Source organism: Aquarana catesbeiana, linkage group LG13 (genome assembly GCF_042186555.1).
Source record: "Aquarana catesbeiana isolate 2022-GZ linkage group LG13, ASM4218655v1, whole genome shotgun sequence".
In the NCBI taxonomy this organism is placed as follows: Eukaryota; Metazoa; Chordata; class Amphibia; order Anura; family Ranidae; genus Aquarana; species Aquarana catesbeiana.
The window spans coordinates 1,371,974-1,387,328 of NC_133336.1; the positions used below are offsets into that span (position 1 = coordinate 1,371,974).

At 46.3% G+C, this 15,355-nt stretch overlaps 1 protein-coding gene across 3 annotated transcripts in view; it reads right to left on the reverse strand.

Moving 5' to 3' along the window:
* BEGAIN (brain enriched guanylate kinase associated) overlaps nt 1–14,552 on the reverse strand; it is a 239,830-nt gene extending 225,278 nt beyond the window's left edge. For 2 of the 3 annotated variants that reach the window (XM_073610033.1, XM_073610031.1), the window contains exon 1: nt 14,228–14,552. In XM_073610033.1, the coding sequence (XP_073466134.1) occupies nt 14,228–14,241 (14 nt within the window). In that variant the 5' untranslated portion in view covers nt 14,242–14,552. The remainder of the gene's footprint in view (nt 1–14,227) is intronic. The other variant, XM_073610034.1, reaches the window with a different exon arrangement.
* Between the last annotated feature and the right edge of the window lie 803 nt (nt 14,553–15,355).

Below are 15,355 nucleotides of genomic sequence, written 5' to 3' on the forward strand. Positions count from 1 at the left end.
CAACCACTGCGTCTTCGCTCCTCAATGTTACCCAACCACTGTATCTACGCTCCTCAACATTACTCGACCACTGCGTCTCCGCTCCTCAAAGTTACACAACTACTGCATATACGCTCCTCAACAATACTAGACCACTGCATCTATGCTCCTCAGTGTTACCTGACCACTGCGTCTACTCTTCTCATCGTTACCTAACCACAGCGTCTACACTCCTCTTTGTTGCCCATTTCTTTCTGCTTCTTCAAAAGAGCCTGAACAGCACATCTTGAACCCCCAGTCTGCTTTGAAATTTTTGCCTGGGTTAGACGTTGCTGCAGTATAACTACCTTGTGTCTTGTTGCTGTGCTCAGTCTTGGTGTATGACCTGTGACATGGAACTGTCCTCCACAACATCACCTTAGTACCCCTGTTTCAACCTACATATGAAATTGATGATCATCAGCCCCTGCTTGGAATAATTGGTTAATGGTACAGCTGACTCCAATCCTCCAAAATCCCTGACTTTGTGCGAGTGTACAAAGTGTACGAGTGTAAGAACTGATGCTGGTTTGATGCCAAAGGGCGGTCACACCAAATATTCATTTGATTTAGATTTATCTTCTGTTTGCTCACTTTGCATTTATTAAAACGATAAAACAAGAAACAGTTAAAATATGTATTTCTGAAAGCATTCCTTCCTTAGAGCATTTCTTACCACCTGCCTAAAACTTTTGCACAGTACTGTATATTTTTATTTCTGTTTTTCTTTTGAAGATTTTCCTTCACATTCTGTCTGGCAAAGCCGTTGTCCCAGGACAGTAAATAAAAATCTCTCTCCTAAGATAGCAGTAAATCCCCCGCAGATACCCCCCCCCATGGTAGACATACACTTTAACTTAGCAGGATACCATCGTTCTTTGCAGTGACAGTGTTGCTATGCAACAGCCAAAGCCGGTGTCCCTTCCCATGATCCTGCACTCTCGGACTTTGATGGCGGGGCCCACCAAGTGCAGAGGACGAGCTCCACAACATGAACCCTGCTCTGCAGGAACGTTGTATAATGCACATCATCCAATGATGGCCTCAATAAAGACACACTGTTAATGTGAAAATGCTAACAATTGGTGAGAGAAGTAAAACATTTTAATTTCCGAACCCGCAGAGGTGACATGAGGGCGCTGGCGATGGGTGGCACTGGTGGACAGAATCTGTATTTGGTACATGAATGTGATTGACCATTGATGATCCCCCCCAGTAAAGCACCATCCTGCTTCCTAGCACCGCACTCTATCCTTCCAGCATAAACAAGTGGAGCTTCGTGACAGCTATCGCCATGGCGACCAAGCACACGCTCGCTCATTACCCGGGAAGAAGCTACCTCTGCAGTTGCACCATCAGATCAGAAGCAGCTTTTTCCCACCTGTGGCCCACAAATTGCACATCTCTCTGGCATTCTGGGCTTTTGGTTTTGTCCGGAGGCTCCAAATAATTGCATCTTGCTTAAAGGTCCTCACCCTGGGAATGGCCTGATATATGGCGCAATGTCCTGACAGGCCGCTCACCGGGGTGTTGGATGGATGTGTAGCAGATGCAGCCTGAGGCATTCCAGCCAAGGATCTGCACTATAGAGAGGAATATTGTATGCTGAAGCTGTACGGGGCCACAATCTCAGCTTTCATTACATAGATTCCTAGTTTATTTCACATCCCTGACTTACAAGGTTCTCCACATCTACATGAAGGCCAAGAGGTCCCGCAAAACTCCCAGGGCTTGGGGCAAACCATAGAACACAGAACTTACAACCATATATTGTTTGAACCTTTTTTCAAAGAATTTTAAGTGGAAGTAAACCTCAAAAACTAAAACTTGTCAGCAGGTCAGGTCTATTGGTGGAAGGGACTTTATAGGTTTCTTTGGCCAAAAAATGTAGCTACCTGCTAACAATTTCCTAATATCTGTACACCGATTGTGGTGCATGCGCAGTATACAGTCCTGATGTTATCGTGCCCCATGGTGGGTGACGTGAGCTAATCTGAGGAGGCAGAATATAAGAGGAAGCTACTTCTCACCAGAGCTCTTGATGGTGGAGATGGCTGGGAACCCTTAGTGGTTGTAATTTTCTTTAATGTAACTGGCACCAGGTCATTGCTCTTAGGATTGCCCCACAAGGGGATGGGGTTGAGACAGAAGGCAGGCGAGTGGGTAGTCAGGTTAATGCAGAGGTCATAAAAGGAGAGGGAGTAGGTCTATCTAGGCATCATACATACCCTGACTACATAGCACCATACATAGCATGTCTACATACCACCATATATAACATGTCTACATACCACCATACATAGCATGTCTACATACCACCATATATAACATGTCTACATACCACCATACATATCACCATACATAGCATGTCTACATACCACCATACATAGCATGTCTACATACCACCATACATAGCATGTCTACATACCACCATATATAACATGTCTACATACCACCATACATAGCATGTCTACATACCACCATATATAACATGTCTACATACCACCATACATAGCATGTCTACATAGCACCATATATAACATGTCTACATACCACCATACATAGCATGTCTACATACCACCATATATAACATGTCTACATACCACCATACATAGCATGTAGGTGAGGTTGAAAAAAAGACACAAGTCCATCAAGTCCAACCTATGTGTGTGATTATGTGTCAGTATTACATTGTATATCCCTGTATGTTGGGGTCGTTCTGGTGCTTATCTAATGCCCCGTGCACACGATCGGACTTCCCGACAACAAATCCGTGGATTTTTGTTGGAAGGTTGTTGGCTCCGAAATGTCTTGCATACACACGGTCACCCAAATGTTGGCCAACAATTACAAGACGTACGACGAGCCGATAAAAAGGAAGTTCAATAGTCATGTGATATCTCCATAGCGCTCGGTTTTACAAGACTTGATATCGAACATGCGTGGACTTTTGTGCGACGGACTTGTGTACACATGATCGGAAAGTCCGACAACAAATGTTCGATGAAGCATATACACGGTCGGACTTTCTGCCAACAAGCTCACATCCAACATTGTCAGAAAATCCGATCGTGTGTACAGGGCATAATAGTTTTTTGAAACTATCGATGCCCCCCACTGAGACCACCGCCTGTGGAAGGGAATTCCACATCCTTGCCGCTCTTACAGTAAAGAACCCTCTACGTAGTTTAAGGTTAAACCTCTTTTCTTCTAATTTTAATGAGTGGCCGCGAGTCTTGTTAAACTCTCTTCTGCGAAAAAGTTTTATCCCTATTGTGGGGTCACCAGTCTGGTATTTATATATTGGGGGGTCACCAGTCCGGTATTTATATATTGTGGGGTCACCAGTCTGGTATTTATATATTGTGGGGTCCCCAGTCCGGTATTTATATATTGTGGGGTCACCAGTCCGGTATTTATATATTGTGGGGTCACCAGTCCGGTATTTATATATTGTGGGGTCACCAGTCCGGTATTTATATATTGGGGGGTCACCAGTCCGGTATTTATATATTGTGGGGTCACCAGTCCGGTATTTATATATTGTGGGGTCACCAGTCCGGTATTTATATATTGTGGGGTCACCAGTCCGGTATTTATATATTGTGGGGTCACCAGTCCGGTATTTATATATTGTGGGGTCACCAGTCCGGTATTTGTATATTGTGGGGTCACCAGTCCGGTATTTATATATTGTGGGGTCACCAGTCCGGTATTTATATATTGTGGGGTCACCAGTCCGGTATTTGTATATTGTGGGGTCACCAGTCCGGTATTTATATATTGTGGGGTCACCAGTCCGGTATTTGTATATTGTGGGGTCACCAGTCCGGTATTTGTATATTGTGGGGTCACCAGTCCGGTATTTATATATTGTGGGGTCACCAGTCCGGTATTTATATATTGTGGGGTCACCAGTCCGGTATTTATATATTGTGGGGTCACCAGTCCGGTATTTATATATTGTGGGGTCACCAGTCCGGTATTTGTATATTGTGGGGTCACCAGTCCGGTATTTATATATTGTGGGGTCACCAGTCCGGTATTTATATATTGTGGGGTCACCAGTCCGGTATTTGTATATTGTGGGGTCACCAGTACAGTATTTGTATATTGTGGGGTCACCAGTCCGGTATTTGTATATTGTGGGGTCACCAGTCCGGTATTTATATATTGTGGGGTCACCAGTCCGGTATTTGTATATTGTGGGGTCACCAGTCCGGTATTTATATATTGTGGGGTCACCAGTCCGGTATTTATATATTGTGGGGTCACCAGTCCGGTATTTGTATATTGTGGGGTCACCAGTCCGGTATTTATATATTGTGGGGTCACCAGTCCGGTATTTATATATTCTGGGGTCACCAGTCCGGTATTTATACAATGAAATCATATCCCCTCTCAAGCGTCTCTTCTCCAGAGAGAATAAGTTCAGAGCTCACAACCTTTCCTCATAACTAAGATCCTCCAGACCCTTTATTAGCTTTGTTGTCCTTCTTTGTACTCGCTCCATTTCCAGCACATGTCTCTCCTACAGTATAAATCCTGCTTACAATTTTTTTCTTGTAAGTTTAGTTTCACTTTAAATACCCTTTGTCATTACTGGGAACTCTGGAAGTCCTGTAGGTAAAGGAGGTCTTAGGAAACTTGGAAAACCCAGCAGGGGTCCTGCAAAGAATCCTGGAAGACAAAGCAGGAATCCTTTGAAGAACCCTGGAAGACCCAACAGGGATCCTGTTAGGAATCCTGGAAGACCCGGGAGGGATCTGTGAGTACTGTAACACCTGTCTTTATCTAGATGCTGGGAGTTAACATAATGTAGCTTACGGGTGTATGCCTGGGAGTAACATCATCAGTGCCTTCCTGATGGGCAAAGCAGGAAGATGGCAGGAAGAGGGATAGAAACATACATGGCACTGATGGGGACACCATGGATTTGGGAAGCTCAGACCTCACATGGCTGGAGAAAGGCAGACCTAAGATAAGTGCTGTAAGATGTAGGGATTATGGAAGCACATTTCTGAACCTTGTAAAGGCAGCTCAGACATTGGTCAGTTGTCACCCTCAGCCGGTTTTGCTCAGACATTGGTCAGTTGTCACCCTCAGCCGGTTTTGCTCAGACATTGGTCAGTTGTCACCTTCAGCCGGTTTGGTCAGACATTGGTCAGTTGTCACCCGCAGCCGGTTTTGCTCAGACATTGGTCAGTTGTCACCCGTAGCCGGTTTTGCTCAGACATTGGTCAGTTGACACCCCCAGCGGTTTTGCTCAGACATTGGTCAGTTGTCACCTTCAGCCGGTTTTGCTCAGACATTGGTCAGTTGTCACCCGTAGCCGGTTTTGCTCAGACATTGGTCAGTTGTCACCCTCAGCTGGTTTGGTCAGACATTGGTCAGTTGTCACCTTCAGCCGGTTTTGGTCAGACATTGGTCAGTTGACACCCTCAGCCGGTTTTGGTCAGACATTGGTCAGTTGTCACCTTCAGCCAGTTTGGTCAGACATTGGTCAGTTGTCACCCACAGCCAGTTTTGGTCAGACATTGGTCAGTTGTCACCCACAGCCACTTTTGGTCAGACATTGGTCAGTTGTCACCCTCAGCCGGTTTCGTCAGACACTGGTCAGTTGTCACCTTCAGCCGGTTCGGTCAGACATTGGTCAGTTGTCACACTCACATGATTTTATGAAGGTCCTTTGTTGAGTCCCGGCATTTATCTCATCTCACCGTCAGCTCTCTCGTTTCTGACCTAATTATCACCCAGACATGATGTGTGACAGCAGGGAGGGGGGTGCTATGATTCTACAGGGTCCCAGAAGGCACCGGTGTAATTAAAACACAGAAGTGCTATGAAATGTTCCAGCAATGTTCTAATGCCCAAAACACATGCCGCTGCTACACCGCTCCCACCACTCATCACTCTGCATCCTTCAAATCATTATTTCTGGTGACGGGATCATTCCGAGTCCTCCTAAATTCATAGAGCTCTGGAGGAGGGGAGATCTGTGAGCCCCCAAAACACATCGGCCGTTTCATATCTTCTTGTTTTGGACTCTCGGCTCCTTGGTCTGGTGCTCTCATTAGACTTTTCATACCAGGTTTATATTGTGGGCCCCCCGATAGGGAGATTTACACTTTATTATCCTAATGTCACGGGACCGAAAGAGATGGAGAATCCAAATGAGTTGTCACCAGAACAGGAATAGAGGGGAATGGTGGGTCCCCGCAGTGTGGCCCCCAATGTGGAATGGTGGGTCCCCACATCTGCCAGCTCTCGCAGTATGATCAGGAACTGGAAAGACTCCCATTAAGTTGGCAAAGTCTATGATGGAATGAAGTCTCTGATCCGGAAGGTTCTCGTCATCTATTATTGAAGAAGGTTCTGAATTTTTTATCACTTTTTATGGAAGAGGTGAGGCCAGAGGAATGCCAGGGAGATATTTCCTCCACACAAGTCTATGACAACCCTTCACTCAGCTTTATACAACTTTATAAGACATGGAACCAATAGTGGGGGGAGGGGCAGGAGGAGGGTAAGATAGGGCCTGGTCGAAGCAAAGCTGAAATCTGGGATATAAAACCCACTAATAAATGTAGTTTATCCATAAAGAGGAGGACTAAGCGTTAGATATACTGTATCTTCTCATGTGAGGTACATGCATGCCGAGTATGGTGTCAGTGCCACCCCTCCAGGTGTTTATTACCCCTCACAGAGGTCACAGGACTGGGGGAACGGTCAATGGACAATGAGTGTGAAGCCTTCCCCTGAGAACTACTACTACAATTGGGAGGGGGGGGGATGGGATTTGTAGTTTATTCATTCACAGATCTCTGGTAATGGATGATGCAGCTGTGTGGGTGGAGCCATACAAATTGTGACTAGTGCCCAGGGGGAAGAACTCTGCAATCCCGTACGAGGGGGTCCCGTTGGGTACATCTTGGCACCCTATTACACCCTAAATATGTCTTTAACATGTAACATGGTATGAAAAGCGGACTGTGCCTTTACAGACATTTCCTCTCACTTCCTGTTTATCTCTGGCACAGGAAGTGAAGAGAAATCTCCCCAATGGGATCCAGATTAATAAAAAAACATCTGATGGGTTTTATTCTTCCTTAGTCTCTCCAAAACCAGAAAACATTGACTTTAGATACATTCTAACATCCGGCTCTCCTGGACCAAGCAGACTGGGAGAGGGAAGGACAATCCCGCTGTGCCCATTGGTGCCCACATGCCAGTCTGGTGATGGGGATTTCTTACACAAGCTGTGCTGCTGCAGTGACAGTGGAGGACCTGGCTGTGCTGTCTGGCAGGGGTGCCGGGTTGTGGCTGAACACAAGCAGATATACAGGTATACATTTATATATTCCGCGGATATTTTCTAATCATCAGCCTGTTCCTGACTAGAAGACAATTGTTCTCTATTTGTCCAGACACCAGCATTACAATAAAGCTTCTGATAGGTGCACTGTATGCTCCGCCCCCTTTCCTGGATGACATCAGACTGAACACAGCAGAGTCCAGTATAGATTACAAGTCACATGATTGGTAGCCCACAGGGCTCCGGACTCTATGTGTGACAGCTGTGATTGGGCCAACACTGTCACATGGAGCAAGTCACATGCTCCTCTGTACCTGGAAGTACTGGAAGTTTCCTTTATCTCTCAGCACTGAGCACAGCGATGGGGGAAGGGAAGGCGGGGATGTGCTGCTGGGAATGGGAGGGGAGGGAGGCAAAGAAAAAACCCAACAGAACAAAGTACAACTGAACCTTCAGTATAAATCCACCAAATTCATTCCAGGAGCATCAAAACAAAAGCCGTTCACTAGAAAGCAGAAAAGCCTGTCCACTGCCAGCAAGCTGCAGAGATGTAGCCATTGGTAGTTGTTTGTATGCAGGGGTCTCTCTGCAGAGGTCTGACATGCCTAGAGCTATAGTCCTCCAATCAGCAGGGAGCAGGAGTTCAGCTGATTGGAGAGCTATTTTCTGACTCAGCAGGGGGAATACCAGACCTCTGCAGAGAGACCACTGCTTCCCTGCAGAGAGCGAGGGTCCCACATTGCAGCATGCTGGCAGGGGGCCGGAATTCCTCCCCAGGCTGTGGCTGCTTTCTAAAGAAATATGAATGGTAAGACCTTGCACACCTTTTGTTCTGATGGACCTGGGATGGATGGATGGATGGAAGGACGGATGGATAGAAGGACGGATGGAAGGATGGATGAATGGAAGGAAGGATGGATGAATGGATGGATGGATGGAAGGACGGATGGATGGATGGATGGATGGATGGAAGAATGGATGGATGGGTGGATGGAAGAATGGATGGATGGATGGATGGATGGATGGAAGGATAGATGGATGGATGGATGGATGGAAGGACGGATGGATGGATGGAAGGACGGATGGAAGGACGGATGGAAGGACGGATGGATGGATGGAAGGATGGATGGAAGGATGGATGGATGGAAGGACGGATGGATGGATGGATGGAAGAATGGATGGATGGATGGATGGAAGGATGGATGGATGGATGGATGGATGAATGGATGGAAGGATGGATGGAAGGACGGACGGATGGATGGATGGATGGATGGAAGGATGGATGAATGGAAGGAAGGATGGATGGAAGAATGGATGGAAGGATGGATGGATGGATGGAAGGATGGATGGATGGATGAATGGATAGAAGGATGGATGGAAGAATGGATGGATGGATGGAAAGATGGATGGATGGATGGATGGAAGGATGGATGGATGGATGGATGGATGGAAGAATGGATGGATGGATGGATGGATGGAAGGATGGAAGGATGGATGAATGGAAGCAAGGATGGATGGAAGAAAGGATGGAAGGATGACCTGGAATGAAGTTATTTGATTTGTACTGAACGTTTAGTTGGGCTTTCAACTCATCTCATAAAAAGTGAAAAAAGTTGAGTTTCTTCAAATCCTTTAGACCTTCTCTACATGGCGGTCCAATAATGGAAGATGCGTCAGTCCACAATGAGACATAAGAAACCGATGTACAAGCGCCCCACCCACCAATGTGCCCAGTGCACAGACTGGGCGTGGCCTGTACATGGACCAGATACCAGCAGAGACATTCCGAAGCATCAAGCCGAATCTTTCTTCTATTCTTCTGCTTCAGACTTGCCTAATCACAGCCCTCTAACCTAATTATTACCCAACTACTACCTAATTATTACCCACTTATTAACTAAATTCAACTTACAGTACTTATCCAATTATTACCAAAATATTATCCAAATATTACCCAATCATTGCTCATTACCTAATTATTGCCTCTTGCTGATTTTGCCTCTAGTCTACTGTTAAAGCCCAAATAGTTTATAATATATAAATAGACATGACTGGTTCTCCCATACCGGCCCCAATTCAGATTGTTTGCTCAGATACTGAAGTATTGTCATGTAGGTCTGCTTTAAAGGGGACATGTTGGGGATGATGTAGGTCTGTGTTGTAGGGGCCATGTTGGAGATGATTTAGGTCTCTTTTGAAGGGGCCATGTTGGGATTGATGTAGACCTGTGTTGTAGGGGCCATGTTGGGGATGATGTAGACCTGTGTTGTAGGGGACATGTTGGGGATGATGCAGACCTGTGTTGAAGGGGACATGTTGGGGATGGTGTAGACCTGTGTTGTAGGGGCCATGTTGGGAATGATGTAGGTCTGTGTTGTAGGGGTCATGTTGGGGATGATGTAGACCTGTGTTGTAAGGGTCATGTTGGAGATGATGTAGGTCTCTGTTGAAGGGGTCATGTTGGGGATGATGTAGACCTGTGTTGTAGGGGTCATGTTGGAGATGATATAGGTCTCTGTTGAAGGGGTCATGTTGGGGATGATGTAGACCTGTGTTGTAGGGGTCATGTTGGAGATGATATAGGTCTCTGTTGAAGGGGTCATGTTGGGGATTGATGTAGACCTGTGTTGAAGGGGACATGTTGGGGATGATGTAGACCTGTGTTGTAGGGGACATGTTGGGGATGATGCAGACCTGTGTTGAAGGGGACATGTTGGGGATGGTGTAGGCCTGTGTTGAAGAGGCCATGTTGGGGATAATGTATTCCTGTGTTGAAGGGGTCATTTGGGGATGATGTAGGTCTGTGTTGAAGAGGTGATGTTGGGGATGATGCAGACCTGTGTTGAAAAGGCCATATTGGGGATGATTTAGGCCTGTGTTGAAGGGGTCATGTTGGGGATGATGTAGACCTGTGTTGAAGGGGACATGTTGGGGATGATGTAGACCTGTGTTGAAGGGGACATGTTGGGGATGATGTAGACCTGTGTTGTAGGGGCCATGCTGGGGATGATGTAGTCCTGTGTTGTAGAGACCATGTTGGGGATGATGTAGACCTGTGTTGTAGGGGCCATGTTGGGGATAATGTAGGTCTGTGTTGTAGGGGCCATGTTGGGGATGATGCAGACCTGTGTTGAAGGGGTCATGTTGGGGATGATGTAGGCCTTGTTGAAGGGGTCATGTTGGGGATGATGTAGGCCTTGTTGAAGGGGTCATATTGGGGATGATGTAGACCTGTGTTGAAGGGGTCATGTTGGGGATGATGTAGACCTGAGTTGTAGGGGTCATGTTGGGGATGATGCAGACCTGTGTTGAAGGGGTCATGTTGGGGATGATGTAGGCCTTGTTGAAAGGGTCATGTTGGGGATGATGTAGACCTGTGTTGAAGGGGTCATGTTAGGGATGATGTAGACCTGGGTTGTAGGGGTCATGTTGGAGATGATGTAGGTCTCTGTTGAAGGGGCCATGTTGGGGATGATGTAGACCTGTGTTGTAGGGACCATGTTGGGGATCATGTAGGTCTGTGTTGAATGGGCCATGTTGGAGATGATGTAGGCCTGTGTTGAAGGGGCCATGTCGGGGATGATGTAGGTCTGTGTTGAATGGGCCATGTTGGAGATGACGTAGACCTGTGTTGAAGGGGCCATGTTGGTGATTATGTAGGTCTGTGTTGAAGGGGCCATGTTGGGGATGATATAGACCTGTGTTGTAGGGGCCATGTTGGGGATGATGTAGTCCTGTGTTGTAGGGGCCATGTTGGGGATGATGTAGTCCTGTGTTGTAGAGACCATGTTGGGGATGATGTAGGCCTGTGTTGAAGGGGCCATGTTGGGGATAATGTAGACCTGTGTTGTAGGGCACATGTTGGGGATGATGAAGGTTTGTGTTGAAGGGGACGTGTGGGGGTTATATAGTCCTGTGTTGTAGAGACCATGTTGGGAATGATGTAGGTCTGTGTTGAAGGGGCCATTTTGGGGATGATGTAGACCTGTGTTGTAGGGCACATGTTGGGGATGATGAAGGTTTGTGTTAAAGGGGACATGTTGGAGATGATGAAGGTCTGTGTTGAAGGGGTCATGTTGGAGATGATGTAGACCTGTGTTGTAGGGGCCCCATGTTGGGGATAATGTAGGTCTGTGTTGTAGGGGACATGTTGGGGATGAAGAAGGTTTGTGTTGAAGGGACCATGTTGGAGATGATGTAGGTCTGTGTTGAAGGGGACATGTTGGGAATGATGAAGGTTTGTGTTGAAGGGGACATGTTGGGGATGATGAAGGTTTGTGTTGAAGGGGACATGTTGGGGATGATGTAGGTCTGTGTTCAAGGGGCCATGTTGGAGATGATGTAGGTCTGTGTTGAAGGGGCCATGTTGAGGACGATGTAAGTCTGTGTTGAAGGGGCCATGTTGGGGATGATGTAGACCTGTGTTGAAGGGGACATGTTGGGGATAATGTAGGTCTGTGTTGAAGGGGCCATGTTGGAGATGATGTAGGTCTGTGTTGATGGGGACATGTTGGGGATGATGAAGGTTTGTGTTGAAGGGGACATGTTGGGGATGATGTAGGCCTGTGTTAAAGGGGCCATGTTGGAGATGATGTAGGTCTGTGTTGAAGGGGCCATGTTGGGGATGATGTAGACCTGTGTTGAAGGGGACATGTTAGGGATGATGTAAGTCTGTGTTGAAGAGGCCATGTTGGGCATGATGAAGGTCTGTGCTGAAGGGGTCATGTTGGAGATGATGTAGACCTGTGTTGTAGGGGCCATGTTGGGGATCATGTAGGTCTGTGTTGTAGGGGCCATGTTGGGGATCATGTAGGTCTGTGTTGTAGGGGCCATGTTGGGGATGAAGAAGGTTTGTGTTAAAGGGGACATGTTGGAGATGATATAGACCTGTGTTGTAGGGGCCATGTTGGGGATCATGTAGGTCTGTGTTGTAGGGGACATGTTGGGGATGAAGAAGGTTTGTGTTGAAGGGGACATGTTGTATATGATGTAGGTCTGTGTTGAAGGGGTCATGTTGGGGATGATGTAGGTCTGTGTTGTAGGGGACATGTTGGGGATGAAGAAGGTTTGTGTTAAAGGGGACATGTTGGAGATGATTTAGGTCTGTGTTGAAGGGGACATGTTGGGGATGATGAAGGTTTGTGTTAAAGGGGACATGTTGGAGATGATGAAGGTCTGTGTTGAAGGGGTCATGTTGGGGATCATGTAGGTCTGTGTTGTAGGGGACATGTTGGGGATGAAGAAGGTTTGTGTTTAAGGGGACATGTTGGAGATGATGTAGGTCTGTGTTGAAGGGGTCATGTTGGAGGTGATGTAGACCTGTGTTGTAGGAGCCCCATGTTGGGGATCATGTAGGTCTGTGTTGAAGGGGACATGTTGGAGATGATGAAGGTTTGTGTTGAAGGGGACATGTTGGGGGTGATGTAGGGCATGTTTTGTAGGGGCCATGTTTGGGACCATGTAGGTCTCCATTGAAGGGGCACCATGTTTATGTTATGACAGTTGGACTCAGGGATAGAGGAGTGCCCTGACTTAGGGAACTGGTGCTCAGCCGTTCTGGCATGGCCTCGTCTTTATGTCTACGAGGCCACACACAGGTCCTGGATTTTTGTTTTCTTATACATGAGAGCGACAGTTAGGTGATGACTCTGAAATCCTGGTGGGGTATTTTTTTGTAAGGGGCACGGTTAGAACTGTACTCGCCCTGGTCCTGGTGTGACATTCCTTCCTGGCTTCCTGTCCCCCGGGTGTCACTGAGTGGGCACTGTGACTGGTTACAATGGGAACATTTGTGTCAAATATAAAGAAATCCAGAAAGATAATACAAGAGCCTCCAACATGGGTGCTAAACCTGTGGCCCACCAACTGTTGGGGAACTACAAGTCCCATGAGGCATTGCAAATCAGAAGAATTGAAGATACTAAGCCTGAGATGAGAAGAAGGTTTACAGGCTATCACTCACCAAGAAGGGGGTCAGACCTGCAGCAGCTCAATAATGATTGAAAGCCCATTATAACATTTATTAGAACACCCCAATAAATTCAGGGGGCATCCCGCAGCACCCATTGATTCCTGGCTACACTCCGCTTTGGGCTACGCCACTGGGAGTTTTTTGTATAGAATACAATTCCTCTGATTTTACACAGCTGGTTACTCAGCAAGCGACAAAGTGCAGTAACCCATAGCAGCCAACTGATCTGAAAGGTGATTGGTCACCATGGGGTTCTGCACTTTGCATACTGCTGTGAATTTAATTCTGGGGACTCCCGGGGTCACGGGTCCCTGCGTCCTGCACCCCGAGGAGGCGGATTTATACTGAGACAACCATATGAGATGATTAGCAGCACAGGCGAGCTGGAGTCTCCACGGGCAACGCTATGACAACCCGGCACAAATACCACGCCACACATTTACAGATAATAAAAGACAGAAAACACGCCACACAAAGCAAAGCACGGCATTGGACGCAGCCAACCTCAAACATCCGCTCTTTGTGTCTTTATCATTTCCTCGGCTGCAATGAACCCATTCAATAAAGCAGAGAGCGAATCTGCAAAGAGCCGTTACCCACGGCAACCAATGAGAAGGCTCAACCGCTCGCAGTATCCCGTGGCAACCACTTTGCAGATTGCTGCTCTGATTATCACAAAAAAATAACCCATTCCTCCTGAAATTGCAGGAAATGAATTGAGTTGGACACTTGGCTGCCTATTGTCCTGGCCATGAATTCCCCGCACCCCTCCGAATAATCGGCTCCCTCCTCGGGGACTCCCCCAACCCCCGAATAATCAACCCCCTCCTCAGGGACTCCCCCCCTGGATGATCGGCTCCCTCCTCGGGGACTCCCAGGGAACGCTCAGCTGGGTCAGAAAATGGAAATAAAATGGCACTTACCTGATTTTCTCCATGTCGGTGACGGAGGCCTAGAAGAGACGAGAGAGGAGGCTCATATGAATGATGGCAAGAGGCTTCACTCCGCACATTTATGCATCGCTCGAGCCCTATTGACGATCCCCGATTCTTTCTTTTTTTTTTTTTCCTGTAGAGCTGTGAACACAATCACATCCGCATCAGCAGAGAGCAACGCTGTGCCGCTCAACTCAGGAGTGCCGCCGCCGCCGCCACACTGCACAACCCATCTATACCCCAGAGCCAAAAGCAGGCGAATGACTCAGTTGTAGAGCAAAGACGGAATATTAAAAAAAAAAAAAGGAGCGAGCGAGAGATCGAGTAACAGGTTCTGCGCTCGTACATTCCTCCAGCTAAACTTCATACGGATTGATACATATCCATACCGATAGATATTTATACATAGCAATAAATAATGATACTCATTTATATATATCTCTATATATCGATACATATTTACACATATTTATATATATTGTTACATAGCAATACATATTTATACATATTGATATATACTGAAAATTCAAACAAGGATTGCGGCACTTTCTAATGTATAAGTGAAGTAATCCTTGTTTGAATTTTCTATATATGACCAGTGGGACGGTCTGATTGTTTTTGCACTTCATCTGGAACCGTTGTGCTGCTCACCTATTGATATATATTGATACATATTTATACATATTTATATCTATCAATTCATATTGATATATATATTGATACATATCGATACATATTTATACACATTGAGGTTGATTTACAAAAGACAAAACACACTGAGTACTTTGCAAAGTGCGGTTGCTCCAGATCTTAGTAAATGAGGGGAAGCTTCACTTTACAAAGAATAGCCAATCACATGCAAGGGGGGAAAAAAACAACATTTTTTTTTTTTTTGCTTGTATATGATTGGATGATGGAAGTCAGAACAGCTCTCCCTCATTTACTAAGCTCTGGAGCAAATGAACTTTGCAAAGTGCTCAGTCTATTTGCCTTTAGTAAATCAACCCCACTGATACATGTTCATACATATCGATACATATTGATTATATATTGATACATAGCGTTTCCTTTTATTGAAGTTGATACAAACCAACCACCAAAATCTCATACAACCTT